This window comes from Gopherus evgoodei, chromosome 3, assembly GCF_007399415.2.
Source record: "Gopherus evgoodei ecotype Sinaloan lineage chromosome 3, rGopEvg1_v1.p, whole genome shotgun sequence".
NCBI lineage: Eukaryota > Metazoa > Chordata > Testudines > Testudinidae > Gopherus > Gopherus evgoodei.
The window spans coordinates 162,827,181-162,852,851 of record NC_044324.1 but is presented as its reverse complement, the minus strand read 5'-3'; the positions used below and the strand labels follow the sequence as shown (position 1 = coordinate 162,852,851).

The 25,671-nt window shown below is 45.9% G+C and overlaps 1 protein-coding gene and 1 long non-coding RNA gene across 2 annotated transcripts in view; one reads left to right on the top strand and one right to left on the bottom strand.

Annotated features, from left to right (window-relative positions):
- Positions 1-25,671, bottom strand: part of DNAH8 (dynein axonemal heavy chain 8) — a 567,023-nt gene that overhangs the window by 180,975 nt on the left and 360,377 nt on the right. The window contains 2 exon segments of the mRNA XM_030557275.1: positions 12,678-12,820; positions 16,576-16,813. Coding sequence (XP_030413135.1) covers positions 12,678-12,820; positions 16,576-16,813 — 381 coding nt within the window.
- LOC115648923 lies at positions 23,208-25,409 on the top strand. Its single transcript, XR_003999689.1, has 3 exons — positions 23,208-23,311; positions 23,727-23,730; positions 25,398-25,409. It is a non-coding gene; the product is annotated as an uncharacterized LOC115648923 (long non-coding RNA).

Here is a 25,671-nt window from a genome sequence, read left to right as displayed (position 1 = left end):
ATTTCCTGGCAGGGACCATGAAAGAACTGTGGGAAACTCATGGGGTGAATCACTTGGTTGCCACCCCATACCACCATCAAACCAATGGCCTGGTCGAAAGGTTTAATGGAACTTTGGGGGCCATGATACGTAAATTCATCAACAAACACTCCAATAATTGGGACCTAGTGTTGCAGCAGTTGCTTTTTGCCTACAGGGCTGTACCACATCCCAGTTTACGGTTTTCACTAACTACTCTAGTGCCCACTCAAAGAATAGAATTCATTGGGGCCATTCTAGACTCCAAGCTCGCAACAGCCTGCCTTCCATTACCCCGGTTTCGGATGCTAGTCTCGGCCATAGAAAGCCTTCAAACTTTCCCAATGACCTCAGCCGGTACCTGCCTCAGCCTTCTTGGTCACATGGCTGCGTGATCTTTTGTAACCAAGCTCACCAAACTACACCTGCGTCCCTGTCATAACTTTCCTACTCAGATCTGAACCTTAGAGTTCAGAACATGAGAAGCTAGCATGAAACCTCCAAACTTAATTACCAGCTTGGATCTGATATCGCTGCCCCCAGCCAGAAAATTCCAGTGTCTGGCTCACTCTGGTCTCCCCAAAACCTTCCCTGGGGGACCCCAAGACTCAGATGCCCTAAGTCTCACCACAAAGGGAAATAACCCACTTCCCTTCCCCCTCTTTACCTCCTCCCAGATTTCCCCGCCCTGGGTACTCTAGGATATTCCCTGTTTCAAGTCCTTGAAACACAAGTACCGAGAGATCAAATCTCTGCTGAGTAGGGCCTCCGGCGGAGTAGACTTTACGCCCCAATAGATCCATCCTTCTAGCCTCCCACGATTTTGGGGCAGGAGCTTGCTGGCTATGGTGCTCTCTCTCATTCACAGATTGAACGACCAGAGAGCATGGAGGAGGATGGGTATATAAATATTCGTACCCTTTAGAGGGTACCATGTACTTCCTTTCCACGCCTCTGGCTGTAGGAGGAATAGACGCCGGAGATTGCCAAATGGTGTCTGCTTTGGCTTGGATAGACCGGATGAATGGCAAAGCCACGCGAGTTGGCGCATCTGCCGACAATATGTCTATGACCGGGTCTTCCACCTCCGGGACCTCCTCCACCTGGAGGTTGATATTTAAGGCGACTCCCCTTAGTAGGTCCTGGTGGGCTTGGAGGTCAATCGGGGGCGGGCCCAATAAGGTGGTACCAGCCACTGCTTCGTCTGGTGATGAGGAGGACGACAGACCCGGCACAACTGGATCATGCAGTGACTCCTTTTCTTGAGGAACATTAGGGTCCGGGAACACCTGAGGGTCCGGCGCCAGAGCCGAGTCGTCTGTACCCGCTGGAGGAGGGCGGCTAACAGTGGCCTCTGGTACTCGGTGGTCCGACGGGGCGGAACGAGATGGTACTGTAGGCTCGCCTTGGGCCTGATGATATGCCCAAGGCATCCAGAAGGACCACTGAGGCGCTTGTTCCGTGCCCTGAGCCTCCTGAAGGAGACAGTTCTGCGGGTCTGAGTCCCCATACACGGAGCTGTCAGTGTATGAAGACTCAGATGGGTGCCGTAATGGCTATGGCGGAGCAGAGTGCACATGAGGAGTGGCCCCGTGCGCAGGGTACTGTACGTCGTGCCCTGCCGGAGAGCGGTACCAGGAGTCGTACCGGTGCCGAGAGGTTGACCGGGACCTGCGACCAGCGCGGTGTCGGGAGGCCGACTGGGATCATGAAGCTCGGTGGTGAGAGCGGCTGCGGTGAGAACGGTGCCGGGAGCTGGACCACCGTCTGAAGTACCAGTCGGGAGAGCGGGATCTCGAGCAGTGCCGCGAGTATGACTGGTACCGAGAAGGGGACCGGTACCGGGACTGTGAGCGGTGCCTGGACCGGGACCAGCGGCAAGATCAGGAATGCTGGCGAGACCTTGACCTCGAGTGATGCCTGCCTGCAGCGTCGATGGAAGGTGGCCTGTCCAGGGCTTCCCCACTGACGCAACAACTGCATTGGTGGTGCCGGGGGTTGAGGAAGGGTGGGCTCCATTAGAGCAATGAGTTCCCTCGCTGTTGAAAAGGTCTCTGGCGTGGTGGGAACGAGAAGCTCTACCGAGGCATGTGCCGGAGAGCTGTCACGCACCGGACTCGACGGCTCTTGCATGGCCGGAATCAACGGTGCCGAGATCGCTGGTGCCGCGGCAGTTGTTGGTGCCAGGCGACTTGGTCTTGGCTGATGCTCTGACTGCGGCGCGGGTATTGGAGCCGCAGGAGCCTTGGCCTTCTTGGCACGTGGGGAGAGGGAGCGGTGACGGCTGGTGCCGGGGCATCTTGGCGGTGCTGGCACTCTCCAGTGCCGACGAGGCACTTCTTCCCGGTGCAGACTGTGTGGTACTCAGTGCCGAGGCTGGAGGAGTGAGGGCCGCCTCCATTAGGAGCTGCTTAAGGCGAAAGTCTCGCTCCTTTTTTGTCCGCGGCTTAAATGATTTACAATTCCGGCACTTATCTGTGAGATGGGATTCCTCCAGGCACTTTAGGCAGGAGTCGTGCGGGTCTCCCATTGGCATCTGCCGGCGGCAGGCCGAGCACAGTTTGAAGCCCAGTGAACCAGGCATGGGCCTGGGCACCAGGAGAGGGGAAGGGGCTAATCCCCAACCCTCTAAGTATTTACACTAACTACGTTAATAAAAGTTAATAAAGTATAAACTACAACTATAACTATACAACTATATATACAATAAGTACTAAAACGGTGAATAGCTAGGGAAGTGGTAATCAGCTAAGCCGTGCTCCACTGTTCCAACGACCGACACGGGCGGTAAGAAGGAACTGAGGAGCGGACGGGTCGGCAGGGGTATATATCCGATGCCATAGCAGCGCAACGCCAGGGGGTGCCCCGCCGACCCGCCGGGTGTTGCTAGGGTAAAAATCTTCCGACGAACGTGCACGCGGCGCGCGCACACCTAATTGGAATGGATATGAGCAAGCACTCAAAGAAGAATTATGAAATACACAGACCAGTCAAAAAACTAAAACATCAATACTGTAATCCTTACTGAACTTTGAATGAATAAAATTACAGAGTTTATAAATCCCTTCTGCATTTCGATAGGAAGAACCAAGAAGTAACAACAAAACAACAACAACAACAACGTCTGTGTGTGTGTGAGAGGGTGTGTGTGTATGTGCGTGTGTGTGTGACAGAGTGAGATAGTGTTGGGGGAGTGTGTGTGTGAGAGAGAGAGCGTATGTTGGGGAAGTGTATGTGTGAAAGTGTGTTGGGGCAGTGTGTGTGTGTGTGTGTATGTGTGAGAGAGAGTGTGTGTGAAACAGAGAGTGTGTGTTGAGGGAGTGTGTAAGCATGTGTGTGCGTGCGCTGAGGACTGTGTGTGCAAGAGACAGCATGTATGTGTGCAATGGGGGAGTGTGTGTGTGTGCGTGTGTATGTGTGAGACAGTGTGTACGTATGTGTTAGGGGGAGTGTGTGTGTGAGAGAGTGTGTGTGTATGTTGGGGGCATGTGTGTGTGTGTATGTGTTGGGGGAGTGTGGGTGTTGGGGAGGGGAGTGTGAGTGTACCTGAGTGTGTCAGTGCAGTCTCTTTAAGCAGAACATTCAGGAGCCTCAACAGCAGCGCCAGCAGCACCCACTCCCAACCCAGAGGCAAAAGCATAGACACGCTCCTCCTGACCCACATCCCAGCTCAGCAGAGACCAGGTACACGGGTGGGAACAGGGGGACACCCCAACATCAGTGCCTCCACCCCTGGCTTTGCACAGCAAATAGGAGGCATGCTCCAGGTCACGAGCAGCTTGGCCAGGGGAGCTCCATGGCCTTCGGAGGAGTTATCTGGCTGGTCCAGCTGCCACTCCCCAACCCCCGCAGCTCGGTCCATCTGCCCTCTCCAGACACTGATAAGAAACAATAATCTTAGTGTCAGCTAGTGAACTATGTACAATAGGTCTCATCAGGCTCATAAATTTATAGACATAAAAATAAATGTTGTCCCTTAGCTCTGGCTACTGAAATCATAGCAGGGAGGTAAAATTGTGGGAGATGCTGCTAGAAGAAATCAAATTATTGTACAATACATTTTCCATTCTGAAGCCCAGCATTTCTCACAAGTCTGCTGTGTGTGGGATACAGCAAATAGTGAAATGTAAGTAGAGAGGATCAAAAAAACAGACTGAGATAAAGAATTCTCCACCTGTAAGTAAATGCGTGAAGATAAGTTATGTTTTGATCACACCATACAGCTCTTCCCTTCAGAAGAATGTCTCTGCAGAGAATACGAAATCCACCTTATACTGTTTAATAAAGGTATTGATAGAGGCCATCTTGCTGCCATGAAAATTTCCTTAGTTGAAGCACATGCTCTTTCTGTTCATGATGTGGCTAGAACTTTAGTACAATAGGCTCTGATTCCTATGCAACGGGCCAGAGATAGCATGGATCCCTGAAGACCTTGGCACTTCTGGTGAAAAGGAACAAACAAGAAGCATGATCTTCTTCTTAATCTGGTGCACTTGAGGTAGATCTTGAGTGCTCTACATACATTCAGATTATGCTATGGCTTTACAGTAGCATACTGTGGATTTGGACAGAATAGTGGAAAGATAACTTCTTGTCATTCCTGGAAAGAGGAATTCACTTTTGGTAACAAAGATTCTGGAGTCCTTAAACCCTGAATATATAGAGCTGCTAACTCCGTGACCCATCTAGCGGAGGTGCCAAGAGGCAGGTTTTGACAGATAAATAGAGTGGCATAACTCTTAACAGTTCAAAGTAATAGGTGATTAGGGTTTTTTCCACCAGCAGTAGATCCCATTTAAGAATGACTGACTAGATCCTTGGTCAGACTAATCTGGCTGCTCTGAGAAATCTTGAGATTTGAAGATTTTCAGCTAAGAAACCAAAGGACTCTGCATATAAAACATTGCTTGTGGCTGACACCTGACATGTTCTGGTGCTGGGCTGAAGTCCCTTGTCCATACTGTACTGAAGAAAATCGGGAATAGTTAGAATTCCAGGGATTGTTGAGGTTTCTGGTTTTGTTTGGTTTTGACAACATAAGATAAACCTTGACCAACCAGAGTAGTAGAACTTAAGTGCTAAAGTCTGTCTGCAGGCCAGTAGAGTCCCAATCACTTTGGAGGATAACCACAGTATAATTTCAGAGGTTGGCGGGTTGTCTGTGTGCAAGGACTGGCCTGCCTCCCAAGGTCTGTGAAAGCAAGTGATCCAATCCATGCAACAAACCCCAATGAACTAACCTCGTTATCTCCAGACTGATTCTTCCCTGCATATTTATACCTGCCTTTGGAAATTTCCATTACATGCGTCTGATGAAGTGGGTATTCACCACAAAAGCTTATGCTCCAATACATCTGTTAGTCTATAAGGTGCCACAAGACTCTTTGTTGCTTTTCACAGTATAAGTATTGCTTCTCTTTCAATAGCCAGGCTGCCAGTTGGAAATGGCCTGGATTTGGATAGAGAATGGGACCTTGGTGAAGGATGTCCAGTTTCACTGATAGATGCACTGGAGATTTCTGTGCCAAGTCTACTAGCTTTGAAAAACATGGTCTGCTCAGCTAGTGTAGAGCCAGAACTATCACCTTTGCCTGCTTTTGCCTTATCTTCTCAACCACTTTCCTTAGAAGTGGAAGAGGTAGAAATGTAGAGAAAGTCCTTTAGCCACCTATGTACATCTGTCCCTAGTGACTTGATAACTGTTTTTCTGATGAAGTATTGTGCCAGCTTTCTGCTCTTCCAACTTGTAAACCAACTGAGTGCCAGGAGGCTGAAACTCTGAGAGATCAGGTTGAAGACTTCCTAATTCAAATACCATTCTGAGTTGTTGACTAAGCATGTGCTAAACTAGTCTGCATTCAGATTTCCTTCATGTATATTGTTCTTATGGTAGCAAGATTCTCCTCTGCCCATTCTATTACCTCCCTCACTTCCAGGTGCAAGACTGAGCTCTGAGTTCCTCCTTGATTGCTGATGTATGCCACTGTCATGATATTTTCTGACTGGAGCAGATTGTGATCCTCCAGAAGTTGGCTTGGAACCTTTGGAAGACTTTCTTCATCACTTTGAAGTTGAAGAAGTGGATGCTCTTGTTCCTGTCTCTGAAGGTCCATGTCCTTTGTGTTGTGTTGTTTCCCAGATATGCTCCCTAGCACAGTAGATTGGCATCTGTTGTATGTACTTCATGATCTGGAGGCAGAGAAGAAGACCCATGTGGATATTCCCTGGGATTGTCAAACTCAGAGATTTGAGTACTTGGTTTGAAATCAGAACCTGATTTTACTCATAGACTCATAGACTCTAGGACTGGAAGGGACCTCGAGAGGTCATCGAGTCCAGTCCCCTGCCCTCATAGCAGGACCAAATACTGTCTAGACCATTCCTTTTGAATTTGTTCTGGTGAGTGGTTCCACACAGAATTGCTTAAGATGCGTGACTGGATGACCACTTTTGTCTGTGCTTCTGAGAGACAATTCTGAGAAGTAGGATATTCTGTCTATTAGACTCAGACTGAGCCAGAGGCAGTCTTTTGTTGTCATAGTAAGCTCTTAGAGGTACTGCTGACACCTCTGCTTTGTGGCCTGATCCAGAGTTCCAGGGTTTTCCGCTAATGTTTTTCTTTGGTACTTCTGTGAAGAGGACAGACAAAAGGAGCATTTGTGTTTTCAGTTGGACATACAGTCCCTTCTTAATGCACTGCATGGAGAACTGAGAGACTGCTTTTGTTTGGATGCATTGTCTGGCACTATCTTATCTAATATTTGTCCAAATAGAAATTAAACTGTAAATTAGGAGGTTTGTCAGATTTGTTTGAAGTAGGCAGCCACCATCCAGAGATGTAAACAGGTGTGACATATGGCTACTGAACTGGATGCCATTACCATGTCTGAAAATCTCATTGTGTCTCATGAGGCATCAGAGACAAAAGCAGTTGAAAAAAATATTTTCTTAAGGATAGACCTGAAGCCAGTGTTATCCTTGTCATCCAGGACCTTTAGGCCACCCTGCTAGGACATCATAGTATTGGCAAAGCGGTAGTGGCCAGGATTTCTCTGAGAGTGGTAAAGCCTCAAAATTTCTCAAAAAATTTAACAGGGAGGGTAATTAACCACTGGAACAACTTACAAAGTGTTGTGGTAGATTCTCCATCACTGGCAATTTTTAAATCAAGATTAGATGTTCAAACAGGAAATATTTTGGAGACATTCTATGGCCTGTGTTATTCAAGAGGTCAGATTAGATAAGCCTGCAAAAACTGTCTCACGTTTAGAACACTGTTTTGATTTAGCCTGATGTGTGCTGAGGAGGTGCTGTAGCAGTGAATCCAGGTGGCTGAACCTTATGCTGCTAATTACCTGATTCAAAGGAGGAGGAGGAGGAAGAGAGATTTTAAATTGCTCACTATTGCCTGAAAAAATAAAAAAAACAAAGTTGGCAAAAAAAAAGTTTGGGAGTAAAAAAACTGCCATTGACTGTTGCTATGGAGACAGGAGATCTGGAGGATTGCTTGAGATGGGGTAATGGCTAATCCCAGGAACATGCTGCAATACTAAAATGCCTCCTGAAACTGCAAAAGGAGGTGTAGGGGACAGCCTATGCATCACAGAAAAATGGGAGATGCTGGGCTGTAAAAATCCCCTTCTGAAGGGATCACCATTATTGTCTGTGATTTGTATTACAGTAGAGCTTACAGTTGGGGGCCCTACTGTGCTTGATACTGTACAAGACAATCTCTTTTCAGAAGAGTTTTCAATCTAACAGACATAACAAACAAAAGGTGAGAGAAAGGAAAGGTTATTATCCTCATTTTGCACATGGAGAATTAAGGCAGAGAGAGAGATTAAGTGACTTGCCTAGGGTTATATGGAAAGTCTGTGGCAGAGTCAAGAATTTTACCCATATCTGCTAAGTCACAGTCCACTGCTTTAACCACAAGATCGTCCTTCCTACTTTTAGGAAGAGAGACACCCATTGTAATGATCTTTGGGATAACTTTGACGGTTTACTTAGGCTATTGAATTCTGTAATACATTTTGCTTGCTTGAGCAATTGCTATCCCTTGCCTTGGGTTTTTTTAATTTAACCTGTTTATTCAGGCTTTTGGCTAAGGATTAGGATGAACAGGTGTGAAGTCCTTTTAGGGCTGAGATTTTATGCAGTTATTTAATTAAGGATTTGACTGAAACATTTAAAGAACTGTCTTCATTCAGTCACCAGTGGCACCTCCTCCTGGCTGTTCTGTGGATTAGCTCTCTTCCAGGTATGACACCTCCCCTTCTGGTCTCGCTTCTCATTGTCCTCTCTGTCACCCCTTTCTCACTCCAGGAGCTGCAACCTTCTGGGCAGGTCACTATGGCATTTCCCCTTCCAAAGTATAGAGTCTCATTGTCCAGGCACTGCCACTCTGTGAGTGGCTGGTAGGAGAACACAGGACCATGCACTTCTCCAGGTTCCAAACCAGAGACCTTACAACATGCAGCCAAGGTCTGCTCGGTCCCCAGCTTTGCAGCTCTCTCCCTGGCTTCTTCCTATCTACCTCCCACAGGCTTTCTTCTCCATCCTTCTCTCTTCTGGGAACAATCTACCCTCAGGGCCATGCTCCCAGTCCTAACTCTTTCTCTAGTATCCCTCCTTCCCTAATGCACAGGCAATGACTGCAGATTTCTGTTGCCAGCATCCTGGCTTTATATTAGCCCAGCCCACAGCAGCTCAGATGAGCTTCGACTTCCAATTAGGGGTTGCTTTTCTGCCCTAAGCCACTCATGTGTTGCATATTATCCTAACTGGCCCTTTCTCATCTTCCTTAACCCTCACAGGGCTGATGTGGGGTGAACAACCCATCACAATGGCATTGGTTCAACTCCTGATTCATCTTTTTGTTATGAATTATAGAATCATAGAAGATTAGGGCTGGAAGAGACCTCAGGAGGTCATCTAGTCCAATCCCCTGCTCAAAGCAGGACAAACACCAACTAAATGATCCCAGCCTAGGCTTTGTCAAGCTGGGCCTTAAAAACCTCTAAAGATGGTGATTCTACCACCTCCCTAAGTAACCCATTCCAGTGCTTCAGCACCCTCCTAGTGAAATAGTGTTTCCTAATATCCAAACTAGACCTCCCCCACTGCAACTTGAGACCATTGCTTCTTGTTCTGTCATCTGCCACCTCCTAGAACAACCTACCTCCATCCTCTTTGGAACCCTCCTTCAGGTAACTGAAGGCTGCAATCAAATCCCCCCTCACTCTTCTCTTCTGCAGACTAAATAACTCCAGTTCCCTCATCCTCTCCTCATAAGTCATGTGCCCTAGCCCCCTAATCATTTTCACTGTCCTCCGCTGGACTCTCTCCAATTTGTCCACATCCATTTTGGAGTGGGTAGACCAAAACTGGATGCAGTACTCCAGGTGTGGCCTCACCAGTGCTGAACAGATAGGAATAATCACTTCCTTTGATCTGCTGGCAATGTTCCTACTAATGCAGCCCAATATGCTATTGGCCTTCTTGGCAACAAGGACACACTACTGACTCATATCCAGCTTCTCATCCACTGTAATCCCCAGATGCTTTTATGCAGAACTGCTGCTTAGCCAGTTGGTCCCCAGCGTGTAGCAGTGCGTGGGATTCTTCCTTCCTAAGTGCAGGACTCTACACTTGTCCTTATCGAACCTCATCAGATTTCTTTTGGCCCAATCCTCCAATTTGTCTAGGTCACTCGGGACCCTATCCCTACCCTCCAGCTTATCTACTTCTTCCCCCAGTTTAGTGTCATCTGTGAACTTTCTGAGGGTGCAATTTATTCCATCATCCATGTCATCGATAAAGATGTTGAACAAAACCACCCCCAGGACTGACTCTTGGGGCACTCTGCTTGATACAGGCTGCCAACTAGACATGGAGCCATTGATCACTACCCGTTGAGCCCAACAATCTAGTCAGCTTTCTATCCACCTTATAGTCCATTCATCCAATCCATACTTTTTTAACTTGCTGGCAAGAATACTGTGGGAGACTGTATCAAAAGCTTTGCTAAACTCAAGATATATCACATCCACCATTTTCCCCATATTCAGAGAGTCAGTTATCTCATCACAGAAGGCAATCAGGTTGGTCAGGCATGACTTGCCCTTGGTGAATCCATGTTCACTGTTCCTGATCACCTTACTCTCCTCCAAGTGCTTCAAAATAGACTCCTTGAGGACCTGCTCTATGATTTTGCCAGGGACTGAAGTGAGGCTGACCGATCTGTAGTTCCCCAGGTTCTCTTTCTTCCCTTTTTAAAATATAGGCACTATATTTGTCTTTTTCCAATCGTCCGGGACCTCTGCAATCACATCAGCCAACTCCCTCAGCACACTTGGATATATTAGATCTGGACCCATGCACGTCCAGCTTTTCTAAATAGTCCTTAATCTGTTCTTTCACCACTGAGAGCTGCTCACCTCCTCCCCATAATGTGTTGCCCAGTGCAGCAGTCTGGGAGCTAACCTTGTCTGTGAAGACCGAGGCAAAAAGAGCATTGAGTACTTCAGCTTTTTCCACATCGTCCATCACTATGCTGCCTCCCACATTCAGTAAGGGTCCAACACTTTCCCTGACCTTCTTCTTGTAGCTAACATACCTGTAGAAACCCTTCTTGTTACCCTTTACATCTCTTGCTAGCTGCAACTCCATTTGTGCCTTGGCCTTCCTGATTACAGCCCTGCATGCTGTAGCCATATTTTTATATTCCTCCCTAGTCATCTGTCCAAACTTCCACTTCTGGTAAGCTTCCTTTATGAGTTTAAGGTCAAGAATTCACTGTTAAGCCAAGCTGTTTGCCTGCCATATTTGCTATTCTTTCTGCACTTCAGGATGGTTTGTTCCTGTGCCTTCAATAAGGCATCTTTAAAATACAGCCCGCTCTCCTGGACTCCCTGCCCTATCATATGAGCTTCCCAGGGGATCCTGCCCATCAGTTCCTAAGGGAGTCAAAGTCTGCTTTTCTGAAGTCCAGGATCCGTACTTTGCTACTCTCCTTTCTTCTTTTTGTGAGGATTCTGAACTCAACCTTCTCAAGGTCACTGCTGCCTAGGTTGCCACCCGCTTCTACTTCTCCTATCAATTCTTCCCTGTTTGTAAACAGCAGGTCAAAAGGAGCATGGCCCCTAGTTGGTTGCTCCAGCACTTGTACCAGGAAGTTGTCCCCAACACTCCCCAGAAAATTCCTGGATTGTCTGTGCATTGCTTTATTGCTCTCCCAGCAGATGTCAGGGTGATTGAAGTCCTCCATTAGTACCAGTGCCTGTGATCTGGAAACTTCAGTTAGTTGTCCAAAGAAAACCTCGTCTACCTCATCCTTCTGATCCGGTGGTCTATAGCACATGCCCTCCACGATATCACCCTTGTTGCTCTCACCTCTAAACTTAACCCAAAGACTCTCAACAGGCTTTTGCATGTACTCTTTTTTGCATGTACTATTTTTTGCAAACCCTCTGGAATTACAGTAAGTGCATTTTACACACTGAAATTAAATAAACCATATTTCTACTCCAAAGATTTGTTATTTATTTCCAGGTGTAGTTCAAGGTATTGATTTTGCTCTTGAAAATTATTTTTGTTTTAGATTGCTACTAAATGAGAAGCATTCTCTCCCTTTGTACTCTCATGACAGTTGGGATCAACTATTGCTTTCCCATTGAAATAACCAAGGGTAGTGGCAGGCTGTTTTTAGCGGATGTCTCTTGACTCTGAAATCCACCTTCCCAATTCATCTAAGACAGCATAAGTCTGTTGATATTCAGAAACTGATGGTAAGATCTCCTCTAGCCTTTTTCCTCAGAAGAAAAAGGACAGGGGTTATTTGGATTATATTTAACATGTTTTTGTGTGTGTATGACTAATTTGATTGATCTTTTACACAATGAGCTTTATTTTAAGTGTTTTATGTGGACAAAGAGACACTTGTGAGGGCAAATTTGTAGATAACAAAAATAATGTAAATACAATTGAATAAATTGTGATACAGGAGGGCCAGGGAGCAGTGGGAGAGGGGAAGTATATAAACCCTAGGCTAATTAAGATGTGGTTCCCTGAAGACTAGGGAGGGTTGCTACACGTTAATTGGAGCACCTGTAGTCAATTAAGGCCCTGTTAGCAACCTAATAAAACCCCCTGCTTCAGGCAGTCAGGAGAGAAGGAGGAAGGAGAGAGGACTGGAGCTTGGAGGTGTGCTGTGAGACTTGGAAGATCAGAAAACTGGAATAAGGGAGCAGGGGAGGGAGACTCCCTCCTCCAGTGTCTAAAGACTGAAGGTACCCCACCCAAGGGGGAAGAGGGTAAGGACCTTCAGGGATTGAGAGGGGCTGGGACTCAGAGTAAGGAGCAAACCCAGACCCCTCCCCTGCTTCCCTCCTTTACCACCTTCCAGGGCCACTAGTGGGGCCCTCAGTGCCCCAAGAGCAGGGGTAAGGGGTGGCATCTTAGCCCCCCCCACCAAGAAAAGCACAGGACCCACCATACTACATTGGCCATCTTGTCACAAAATGTACAACCTGACCAAATCTGAGTAGAGATAGAGAATATAATGAGGGATTATCACATCCCTGTTTCATGACAGGAAGCCTCTTTATGTTACACCATATATATTAGCTTTGCAATTAAATAAGAAATAGTGTACTTACTTTGTGTTGCTTAGCAATTGTTTCTACCAAAAACTGAGTTCTGACATTGTCTACATTTGGAACCAGAATAGATGCATAATCTGGGATATTTTCTGTTGGATAAACATATTCCTGAACTCTTTTATTCCAGTGTTCCCAGTCACCTAAAAAGAGCAACAAATGGAAACTATAGTACCTAATAATTCACTATCTGCATTTAGTAGCTCCACTAGTCAAAATATTGTGTTTTCTCCTCTCTGCAGTAGACCCAAAGAGAGCTCAACAACAGGTAGTTTGGTAGCAGAAGAAACTGTCTGGGGAGTGAAGTTGTCAGACTCAAAGAGAAGCCTTTCTCTTCTGTGCCTCCTACCAAGAGGACAAGGAAATGCAGGGTGTGTAGGGAGGCTTCAAATTTATTCCACGTCTCTGCCACAAACCAAAAGAAGATGGTGAACTAACCAACTCCTTCTTGGTGCAGCAATTTGAAGTTATGATTGGAGAAAGGAATAACCTTTAACATGCTACATTTTTAAGTGTGTATCTTACACTGTTGGAATGGCAGTTTGCATCTGATATTGGCTAGCTTCTTGGTTCTTTGGTATTTCTATTTGTTGCCAATAGACAGAGCCTCACATAGCCCAACTGGTCTAAAATCTGATAAAATACTTTCTGGTTGAGGAATTATTCCAACAGATCTGCTGTTTGTCTGCTTAACTAGTTGGACCTCATGTTCAGGTTTCCTTTTGTATTTTTATGCTGGAAGGTGTTAATGGCTGCCATCAAGAGGATGACAGTCACAACCCCTCTCTTAAAAGCCTATCAGTGTGATAACCACCCTCCTTCAGACTCAGTGGATGGAGCAATTAAATGCCCCGTCACTAGAGGCAGACTAAGATTTATTGGGGCCCTAGGCACAAAGAACATTTGGGCCCTCCAAATCCCCCCTGCCATGGGGCCCCAGCCCCTGTACCTCCCCTTCCCCCCATGGCCCTGCCTCCTGGCCTAGCCAGAAGCCAGGTGGTGGTAAGAGCAGCCCAGGGAGCCCAGCCCAATGTTAGGAGCCCTGCACCATCCACCTGCCATGAGTGGTGTGCCATAGGGGGCAGGGACATGGCCCCCCCGACCCTCCACCCAGGGCAGATGGAAGGTCCCAGCTCCCCACAGTTGCCTGGGCTACCTGGGTGGCTCTTATTACAGCCTAGGGTAATCATACATCCTGTTTTGACCAGGACAGTCCCCTGTTTAAACCCTGTCCCAGACATCCCAACTTTGTTAGCAAAACTGGGCATCTGTCCATTTGTACTTGCCAACTCAGTTGGCAAGAGCTAATAGGACAAATGCCCAGTTTTCTGAGAAAGGGGTGGGGGCGGTAAGCAGCAGGGTTGGGGGGGGCACAGACTTTGGCCAAGTCTTTGCAGGGGAGGGGTTTGGGATAGGTCCATGGGGGAAGGGTGGAGGAGACAGGCTTGGGTCACATCTGCATGTAGGGGGAGAGGGGCTCGGGACTGGGATGTGTCTGAGAGGGGGGCTCAGGCCACATCTACATGAGGAGTGCGGGGGAGAGGGGCTCAGGACCAGGGGCAGAGGCTCAGACCAGGTCCATGCATGGGGGGAGAAGGGGAGGCTGTGGAGAGGGGCTCAGGCCAGATCCATGAACAAGGAGGGACATAGGGGAGAGGGGTTTGGGTGAGTGGCTCGGCCAACTCCACATGGGGGAATATGCTCATTCTACTATGGCTGGGCTCTGGGTTCTGGCCTGGCTAGGGCCTCAGAGGAAAGAGTAGGAGCAGGGCGGAAGGCCCCGGGGAAGAGGAGGAGCAGGGGTGGGGCCAGCGTTCTGCCACTCCTGCAGGGGCCCCCTTATTGGCCAGGGCCCTGGGCACGGACCCCGGTGGCCTGTGCAGAAATCCACCCCTTCCATTTATGTAGTAATAGGAGTACTTTATGTAGCATTGGAAACAATAGGAAGCAACTGCCCAAGACACTGAGCCACATGAAAAAGAGATCCAGAGCTAAAATGTGTAGGCAGAGTGGTTTCCCTGGGACTAACTGCAAATGCTGGGGCTAGGGTTTGACTGGCTTCAACTGTGTATGTAAGTAGCAGAAAGCCAGTGGAAAGCAAGAGAAGCAGTTGTGAGCTTGGCCCTGGGAGGCAGCTGAGTGATAGAGCTTCTTTTTGGCACAGTACTCAATGGAAAGACAGACTTGGATTCTGAGCCTGCCATTGTTTGTTTTTACTGTGTTCAGGGAAATAGGACTTTGTGTACATTCTTTATAAACAGGATTTCACCAAAGAAATACTTGACTCTCCTGCCGGATTAATAAATGGCATGGTAGTTCCATAGGACAGTAGGAAGTTACTTCTGTGATGAATAAAAAGTAATGACTAGTTGACCATTATCAACCCCAAATTATAAAGTAATCCACATGGATGGAAATTTAAAATGATACTAAATACCCCAGGAATTTCTAAATATTATAGGTGATGATTTCCTAACTCAAAAAGTGTTGCATCCAACATGGGAGAAATCTATATTAGACCTTGTCTTGACAGTTAAATAGGAATTGACCATGGAAAGGAGGGTCCAGTAGGGGAGACACACAAGATCCTTTTCTGACAAGAAGGTCAACAAAGTAGAGGGGACCAAACAAGTAAGTGTTTATCCATCAGTGCTGATGTAAATTGACAAGCAGGAATGATGAAGAGGGACCCAGTAAGGGTGAAGACACTATTCTCAACAGGCCTGAAGAGGCCAGAGTCAACAGAGCTACATCAAATGCAGCCAATGAGTGTCTAGATTTGTGGTGACTCAAATTGGTACCGGAGGACTTACTTCAAGTCTTCTTAGAAGATCAAGACTTTGAGCACTTGTCAGCATGGAATGCTTGGAGGAGCTGACAGTGAAGGTAAAGAGTGACATTTCACACCAAACTTGTTCTTTGAATCACAAACAGCCAAAGAGGCACTGCTTGTGGACTTTGAATCTGCCACCTCGCAGGGACTCAGTTCTAATGGGCGGCACATTACCTCTTTCATATGGTAAACTCTGAGACAGAAATCTGTTTTTTTGTCTTGGTTGGAAGGAGGTACAAACAGAGTATTTGTCCCCCACATGGTCCTCACAAAAGCAAATCAAGCCGCTCTTATGCCTGTCTGTAACAGGGAAAACAGCCCTACGCATTCCACACTGCTGGAAACCTGGGGATTTTTTCCATAATACCTGGTGGATTTACCTAACTAAATACTATAACCAATTAACCTAACTATACTACACTAAACATTAACTATGTATGCTATAGGAATTTTGAAAATCAAAGCAAATGCTATGGGTGGGCTTCAACTCTTGCCATGGGAGTGAGAAGGAATTGACAGGGAGTTGGTGACAATGCCCCTTTTAAACTCTCATCTCAGTGCATAAGGAAGTGGCACATGCATTGCCTAGTAGTACTGACAGCAAAAGTCGTTGACTCAAATGTATTGGATGCACATATACCTGCAGTAGAATGTATATATGCACAATAAGTCAAAGGAGAATCAATACCGTTTGAGGAAAAAATGTGACAGATAAAGTAAAATTAATATAATACAGAAATAACATGCTCAAAAATTACCTATACTGTAGACTAATTAAGGAACCTCAATAGAAAGAATCCATGAAAACTAAATTAAAAACAAGAGGTATAAAAATTATGACTAATCCAAATGGATCTCAACTTCTCCATTGCTTACCTCCAGATATATAACTTGCATTCAGATTCCATAGGATTAGTGTGCCAATAGGGTCTTAGCAAAAAGAAAAGCTCTGATCGTGTGACCAAATAATATGTAATTATAGAGTACTTTTATATTTCTAACGAATCTTATTTATTTTTAAAAATCATTAATTATCAAAAAGAATGCCAGTATGTTTTCTCTTACCATAATCAGTAACATGAAACTCATACATTGTTTGATTGGTGTGTTTAGGGATTTCTGGCAAATCTAATTTGCTATCATTTGCTCGAATGAAAGCTTCCAGTTTATCCCTGCTATCCAGCTCCAGGAGAGCACCTAAACTCCATATTAATCCAAAAGCAAACAATTTATGAAGATGTGCTGGAGATGAAATGCCGCCTTCTTCCTTTGAGGGAATCAACCCCTCCAAAAGATTAATAGACTGGAAATGTATAAAAAAAAACAGCATTAAGAAAATACTACAGTCAATTTTAGCTCCATATATATTCAGACATTTAAAAACACATTTCAAAAACCAGTCAAGGTTGCTAAAGGACAATGTTGAACTCAAAATTATGACAAGAAAATATAGAGTAAAGCCATATATATATAACCATGGGTAAAATTTTCAAAGGAACCTAAGTGACTTAGTAGCCTAAGTCTCATTTTCAAAAGTGACTTAAGTATTTAGGAGTCTGTCTCCCTGAAAATTATTCAGCTACATTTTTAAAGGTATTTATGGTGACTAATTCACAAAGAAACATAGTCACCTAACTTTTAGATGACCAGAAAAACACTGGGATTCATAAAGCCTGAGTTTGGCACCTAGGCTCCCTATACAATGTATGAGGAGAGAAAGGCATCTCTGAATAGGATTCACAAAAGCCAGCATGCTATGCAGCTCCTCGCCTAAGACCGCCCATGGGAGATTTCAAGCTAAAGGGTGTGTGCTAAGCCTCACTCTTCTCTTGGAGACAGGTACCTAAGGTCGGGCTGCTGTGAGGCACCTCCTTTGCTTGGGATGCTCAGCAGCAAAATCTGTCCTGTCTTTAGGCACTTACCCCATTTCAGCAAGAAGCCCAAGAGGACAAGGAGGAGGAGGTGGTAGCTTATAACTTTTAACCCACTGATTAGAGTATTCATCTGGGATGTGAAATATTCCTTGTTCAAGCCCCCCCATCTACCTGAGCGGCAGAAGAGAATTAAACTAGGATCTGCTTCATCTGAGGTGAGTGCCCTAATTACTGTACTATAAGGCTCCCTTATTCTTATTCTTTCCTGTTGAAGCTGTTCCACTGTGGATAAATAATTAAAAAATCATTGGCCCATCATCATCATCTAGCCATTTTGTGTAAGCTCATCTATAAGGACTGATCTAGTAGGCAAGGTCTGAACACACTTACTGTATCAGGTCTCTCAGGCAAGTTAGGCACACATGTGAGGCTGCAGCATGCATGCTCAGAGGCAGTAACATAGGCATCTATGGAAATTTTACAGCAAAAAAAAAAAAAAAAGCACACTGACCGAGTTTAAGTGCCCACATAGGGTTTGGAAGCAGCTGAGTGGAGGTTTTGTGAATCACTGTAGCAGTTAGGTGTCTAAGACCTTTTGTGAACCTAGCTCATAGTCTTTAAATCTATGGCAGAAGATGAAAAAATAATGCACATCTGTAACAGACATTTTCTGCCAAAAACAAATAAACACACTATTTGAAAACACACTGACTCCTTCCATCTTGAATAGGAAAAATACATGGAAACGTGCCAAAGTACAAGAGACAAAGTGCAGATCACCTCAAAGAGAACGCAGGCATGCACAAGCGTGCACGCACACACACAAAAGTTCCAGAAGACTGCATGGCTTATTGATGTCTCTGTGTCCCTTCACACCAACTGAGATGCCTTCAAACATCTTCACAAACTAGGCAGTGCTCACTAATCAAGTAGTCTTCAGGTGTAAGTCCAAAACTCATATTGAATCCAGTGGTCCAATCCACCTCAAAAAGGGAAAAGCTCCTAGGTTCCATCCCTTTCTCAAGTATGAAATTGATTTACTTGATGTAGAGTGCATAACCCTCTCACCCTCTGCCCTGTGGGCTAGAACCCACAAGGGAACACCAGACAAGAAAAGAGACTGGTCACCTAACAGGAATGACCACCCTCTTTCCAAAAAGCTAAAAACAACAACAAAAAACGAGGTGTGACATTGTCTGATTAAAATATAACCATGATGCAAATCATTATTGCTACCACAGTTATATAATTGCAACGAACCTTATGCAAAGTATAACTCATGGCCAGAAAGGGTTAAACAGCTTGCAGGCTGGATGACCCAAGGCCAACCTTTAAAGTCATGCAGAAAGGTATGGAAATGGTAATTAGGGCCATTCATGCTAAACAGGCTAGAACTTTGAAATGCAAACCTATATTGCTAGAAGTGATACTAATTGTGTGTATCTTAGGGTATGTCTACAGTACAGGATTATTTTGATTTTACAGAAACCAGTTTTTTAAAACAGATTGTATAAAGCTGAGTGCACGCGACCACATTAAGCACATTAATTCGGCGGTGTGCGTCCATGTACCGAGGCTAGTGTCGATTTCCTGAGCATTGCACTGTTGGTAGCTATCCTATAGCTATCCCATAGTTCCCGCAGTCTCCCCCGCCCTTGGAATTCTGGGTTGAGATCCCAGTGCCTGATGGGGCAAAAAACATTGTCGCTGGTGGTTCTGGGTACAGCCAACCGTTTCGCGTCTTTTTTCCTAGGTGAACTGTGCAAACGCCATAGCACAACAAGCATGGACCCTGCTGAGCTCAAGACAGCAATGCTGAACTGGGACCTGCAAAGCCAGGCGAGGAGGCGGTGGCTACGGTAGCGCGGCGACGAGAGTGATGAGGACATGGACACAGAATTCTCTCAAACCGCGGGCCCCTGCGCTTTGGAGATCCTGCTTGTAATGGGGCAGGTTCTAGCCATTGAACGCCAATTTTGGGCCCAGGAAACAAGCACAGACTGGTGGGACCACATAGTGTTGCAGGTGTGGGACAATTCCCAGTGGCTGCAAAACTTTCACATGCGTAATGGCACTTTCATGGAACTTTGTGACTTGCTTTCCCCTGCCCTGAAACGCCAGGATACCAAGATGAGAGCAGCCCTCACAGTTGAGAAGCGAATGGCAATAGCCCTCTGGAAGCTTGCAATGCCAGACAGCTACCGGTCAGTCGGGAATCAATTTGGAGTGGGAAAATCTACTGTGATGGCTACTGTGATGCAAGTAGCCAAAGCAATTACTAAGCTGCTGCTACGAAAGGTTGTGACTCTGGGAAACGTGCAGGTCATAGTGGATGGCTTTGCTGCAATGAGATTCCCTAACTGTGGTGGGGCGATAGATGGAACCCATATCTCTATCTTGGCACCAGAGCACCAGGGCACCCAGTACATAAACCGCAAGGGGTACTTTTCCATGGTGCTGCAAGCACTGGTGGATCACAAGGGATACTTCACCAACATCCACATGGGATGGCTGGGAAGGGTTCATGATGCTCGTGACTTCAGGAACACTACTCTGTTTAAACGGCTGCAGCAAGGGAATTACTTCCCAGACCAGAAAATAACAGTTGGGGATGTTGTAATGCCTGTCGTTATCCTGGGGGACCCAGCCTACCCCTTGATGCCATGGCTCATGAAGCCATACACAGGCAGCCTGGACAGTAATCTCATAGACTCACAGACTTTAGGGTCAGAAGGGACCAATGTGATCATCTAGTCTGACCTCCTGCACAAAGCACGCCACAGAACCCTACCCATCCACTTCTATAACAAACCCCTAACCTATGTCCGAGTTACTGAAGTCTTCAAATTGTGGTTTGAAGACCTCAAGTTGCAGAGAATCCACCAGCAAATGATCCATGCCCCATAACAAGTGACTCATGCCCCATAGTCAGGAGCTGTTCAACTACAGGCTGAGCAAGTGCAGAATGGTGGTAGAATGTGCATTTGGCCGTTTAAAGTCGCGCTGGCGCACATTACTGCCTTGCTCAGACCTCAGACAAACCAATGTCCCCATTGTTATTGCTGCTTGCTGTGTGCTCTACAATCTCTGTGAGAGTAAGGGGGAGACCTTTATGGCAGGGTGGGAAGCTGAGGCAAATCACCTGGCCGCTGATTACACACAGCCAGACACCAGGGTGATTAGAAGTGCACACCAGGAAGCAGTGCGCATTACAGAAGCTTTGAAAACCAGTTTCATCATTGGCTAGGGTACAGTGTGACTGTTGTATTTGTTTCTCCTTGATGAAACCCCGCCCCCTTGCTTGACTCATTCCCTGTAAGCCACCTCCCCCTTCGATCACAGCTTGCTTTCTAAGGAAATAAAGTCACTCTCATTTAAAAATCATGTATTCTTTATTACGTAATTATAAAAAGAGGAAGAGAACTGACAAGGTAGCCTGGGTGGGGCTTGGGAGGAGAATAGTAGGAAAGGAAAAGGCCACTAAAAAAATGTCACAATAATGAGAGCCTTTTGGTTGGACTATCCACTGGGGTGGAGTGGGCGGGTGCATGGAGCCTACTCCCAATGAGTTCTTACTCGTCTGGTGGGTGAGGAGGCTAAGGAACATGGTGTAGGGGGAGGGTGGTTATATAGCGGCTGCAGTGGCATTCTGTGATCCTGCTGCCATTCCTGAAGCTCCACCATATGCCAGAGCATGTCAGTTTGATCACGCAGCAGCCCCAGAGTTGCATTCCGCCACCGCTGATCTTCCTGCCACCACCTCTCATCTCGAGCATCCCTCCTGTCCTCACGTTCGTCCCTCCTGTCCTCATGTTGGTCCCTCCTGTCCTCACGGTCACTGGCATCTTTCCTGTACTTTGCTACCACGTCCTTCCACTCATTCAGACGAGCTCTTTCATTGCGGGTCACTTCCATGATTTCCGAAAACATTTCTTCTTGCGTCTTTTTTTTTCCGCCGCTTTATCTGAGATAGCCTTCGGGACGGAGTAGGGAGGCTTGAATAATTTGCAGCTGCATGAGGAAGGGAAGAAAGGGAGACAAGTATTTAAAAAGATACATTTTAGAGAATAATGGTCATACTCTTTCACGGTGAACAACACTATTCACCTTACATAGCACAGGTGTTTTCATTACAAGGTCGCATTTTGAATCTTAATATTGAGTTCCTGCAGCTTTGGCGTTACAGATCACAGACACAGGTCCAAGCAGCAGAATTTGGCTTGCATGCGGCCATGGTAAGCCATTGTCTTTCGTCTTCTGAAGCCTTCATCTATTCAGCGCCCTCCTTTCCCAAATAGCAAGCACAGTCCATTGAGTGCTGCTTCTTTCCTGTTAATGTGCAGCAGCAGAAACAACTCCATGGCTGGTATCATGGAAGATCACTGCTATATACCCGCCTTCCCCCCCACCCAACCGTGTGGCTGGTAGCAGGAAAGATCCCTGCTAGCCAAACGTGGAAAAGCTCAGAGCCAATCGCGTCCCCCCCATTTCCCCCGCTTGGCTACCTGCAGGGAAGGATTTCTTTTAAGCCACAGGCAAACAGCCCAGTAGGAATGGCCATCTCTGTCCCCTTAATTAAATTCCTGAATTTCAGCCAGGTTACCGTGAACGATATCACTCTCCTGAGGATAACACAGCGAGATAAAGAATGGATGTTGCTTGAATGCCAGCAATCACCGGGACCATACGCAGCTAGGCTTTGTCATGCAATGATACCAGATTACTTGCTACATGCGTGGTGTGGTCAAGTGTCCTACCATGGAGGACGGAATAAAGCAGTGCTGCCCAGAGACCTTCTGCAAAGGTTTTTGGAGTACCTCCAGGAGAGCTTCATGGAGATGTCCCTGGAGGATTTCCTCTCCATCCCCAGACATGTTAACAGACTTTTCCTGTAACTGTACTGGCCGCGAATGCATCCCAAGTCCTCAGGGCAAATTAATCATTAAAAAATGTTTGCTTTTAAACCATGTCTTATATTTACAAGGTACACTCACCAGAGGTCCCCTTCCATGGCTTCATTGTCTGAGATAGTTGCTTGGGAGGGCTGGGAGAGTAATTCCGTCAGGGTGAGAAAAAGCTCCTGGCTGTTGGGGAGAACAGAGTGCTGCGTGCTCTCTACAAGCTCGTCCTCCTCTTCCCCATCTGCAGAATCCTCAGCCATGGCTGAGATTACCACCCCCACCTCAGAATCCATGGACAGGGGTTGGGTAGTGGTGGCGGACCCCCCTAGAATTGCATGCAACTCAGCATAGAAGCGGCATGTTTTTGGCCCTGCCCTGGACTTTCCATTTGCTTCTTTGGTTTTCTGGTAGGCTTGTCTGAGCTCCTTAACGTTCACACAGCACTGTACTGAGTCCCTGGTGTGGCCTCTCTCCATCATGGCCTTGGAAATTTTTTCAAATTTTTTTTCATTTCGTCTTTTGGAACGGAGTTCTGTTAGCACAGAATCCTCTCCCCATATAGCGATCAGATCCAGTACCTCCTGTGCGGTCCATGCTGGAGCTCTTTTTTGATTCTAAGGAGACTGCATTGTTACCTGTGCTGATGAGCTCTGCGTGGTCACCTATGCTGGTGAGCTCTCCAAGCTGGCCAAACAGGAAATGAATTTCAAAAGTTCACGGGGCTTTTCCTGTCTACCTGGCCAGTGCATCCGAGTTCAGACTGCTTTCCAGAGCAGTCACAATGGTGCACTGTGGGATACCGCCCAGAGGCCAATAACGTCGATTTGCAGCCACTACTAACCCTAATCCAACATGGCAATACTTATGTCAGCGCTACTCCTCTCGTCGGGGAGGAGTACAGAAACCGGTTTAAAGAGCCCTTTATATCGATAAAAAGGGCCTCGTTGTGTGGACGGGTGCAGGGTTAAATCGGTTTAACGCTGCTAAATTCGATTTCAACGCGTAGTGTAAACTAGGCCTTAGAGTGTAAACAGACAGTTCCTGTCTGTCACTATAGCTACTAATTCAGAAATCAAAAGGGAATATTAACATTTAGATGAATCTTGGGTAAAATAATGTCATTGTCTATATGTCTCTTTGAAGTTTGTAATAGACTGCCTAATGGATAAATTATCCTATGTTAATTTGTGTAACTAATTACTGGTGGTGTTTAGAAAACAGAAGGTTACATAAAAAGCCTATTGTTTACCCAGGACTGTATGGTCAAATGGATGCTAGAAAACTGTATAGAAGACCATTGGGTCCTGATTCTGTCATCCCAGATCTGCTTGAGGCTTCATATAGGAGAAGCTTAAGCCATAAGGACTGAGATTTTGGTAAGCTCAGAGAGCTGATAGGTAAGGTCCCATGGGAATCAAGACTGAGGGAAAAAACAACTGAGGAGAGTTGGCAGTTTTTCAAAGGGACGCTATTAAGGGCCCAAAAGCAAGCTATTCCGATGGTTAGGAAAGATAGAAAATGTGGCAAAAGACCACCTTGGCTTAACCACAAGATCTTGCGTGACCTACAAAATAAAAAGGCGTCATATAAAAAATGGAAACTAGGTCAGATTACAAAGGATGAATATAGGCAAATAACACAGGAATGCAGAGGCAAGATTAGAAAGGCAAAGGCACAAAATGAACTCAAACTAGCTATTGGAATAAAGGGAAACAAGAAGACTTTTTATCAATACATTAGAAGCAAGAGGAAGACCAAGGACAGGGTAGGCCCACTGCTCAGTAAGGAGGGGAAAACAGTAACGGGAGACTTGGAAATGGCAGAGATGCTTAATGACTTCTTTGTTTCGGTCTTCATTGAGAAGTCTGAAGGAATGTCTAATATAGTGAATCCTTACAGGAGGAGGGTAGGTTTAGAAGATAAAATAAAAAAAGAGCAAGTAAAAAATCACTTAGAAAAGTTAGATGCCTGCAAGTCAACAGGGCCTGATGAAATGCATCCTAGAATACTCAGGGAGTTAATAGAAGAGGTATCTGAGCCTCTAACTATTATCTTTGGGAAATCATGGGAGACGGGGGAGATTCCAGAAGACTGGAAAAGGGCAAATATAGTGCCCATCTATAAAAAGGGAAATAAAAACAACCCAGGAAACTACAGACCAGTTAGTTTAACTTCTGTGCCAGGGAAGATAATGGAGCAGGTAATTAAAGAAATCATCTGCAAACACTTGGAAGGTGGTAAGGTGATAGGGAATAGTCAGCATGGATTTGTAAAGAACAAATCGTGTCAAACTAATCTGATAGCGTTCTTTGATAGGATAACAAGCCTTGTGGATAAGGGAGAAGCGGTGGATGTGATATACCTAGACTTTAGTAAGGCATTTGATACGGTTTCGCATGATATTCTTATAGATAAACTAGGAAAGTACAATTTAGATGGGACTACTATGAGGTGGGTGCATAACTGGCTGGATAACCATACTCAGAGAGTAGTTGTTAATGGCTCCCAATCCTGCTGGAAAGGTATAACAAGTGGGGTTCCGCAGGGGTCTGTTTTGGGACCGGTTCTGTTCAATATCTTCATCAACGATTTAGATATTGGCATAGAAAGTACGCTTATTAAGTTTGCAGACGATACCAAACTGGGAGGGATTGCAACTGCTTTGGAGGACAGGGTCAAAATTCAAAATGATCTGGACAAGTTGGAGAAATGGTCTGAGGTAAACAGGATGAAGTTCAATAAAGATAAATGCAAAGTGCTCCACTTAGGAAGGAACAATCAGTTTCACACACACAGAATGGGAAGAGTCTGTCTAGGAAGGAGTATGGCAGAAAGAGATCTAGGGGTCATAGTAGACCACAAGCTTAATATGAGTGAACAGTGTGATGCTGTTGCAAAGAAAGCAAACGTGATTCTTGATGCATTAACAGGTGTGTTGTAAACAAGACATGAGAAGTCATTCTTCCGCTTTACTCTGCGCTGGTCAGGCCTCAGCTGGAGTATTGTGTCCAGTTCTGGGCACCGCATTTCAAGAAAGATGTGGAGAAATTGGAGAGGGTCCAGAGAAGAGCAACAAGAATGATTAAAGGTCTTGAGAACATGACCTATGAAGGAAGGCTGAAGGAATTGGGTTTGTTTAGTTTGGAAAAGAGAAGACTGAGAGGGGACCTGATAGCAGTTTTCAGGTATCTAAAAGGGTGTCATCAGGAGGAGGGAGAAAACTTGTTCACCTTAGCCTCCAATGATAGAACAAGAAGCAATGGGCTTAAACTGCAGCAAGGGAGATTTAGGTTGGACATTAGGAAAAAGTTCCTAACTGTCAGGGTAGTTAAACACTGGAATAGATTGCGTAGGGAAGTTGTGGAATCTCCATCTCTGGAGATATT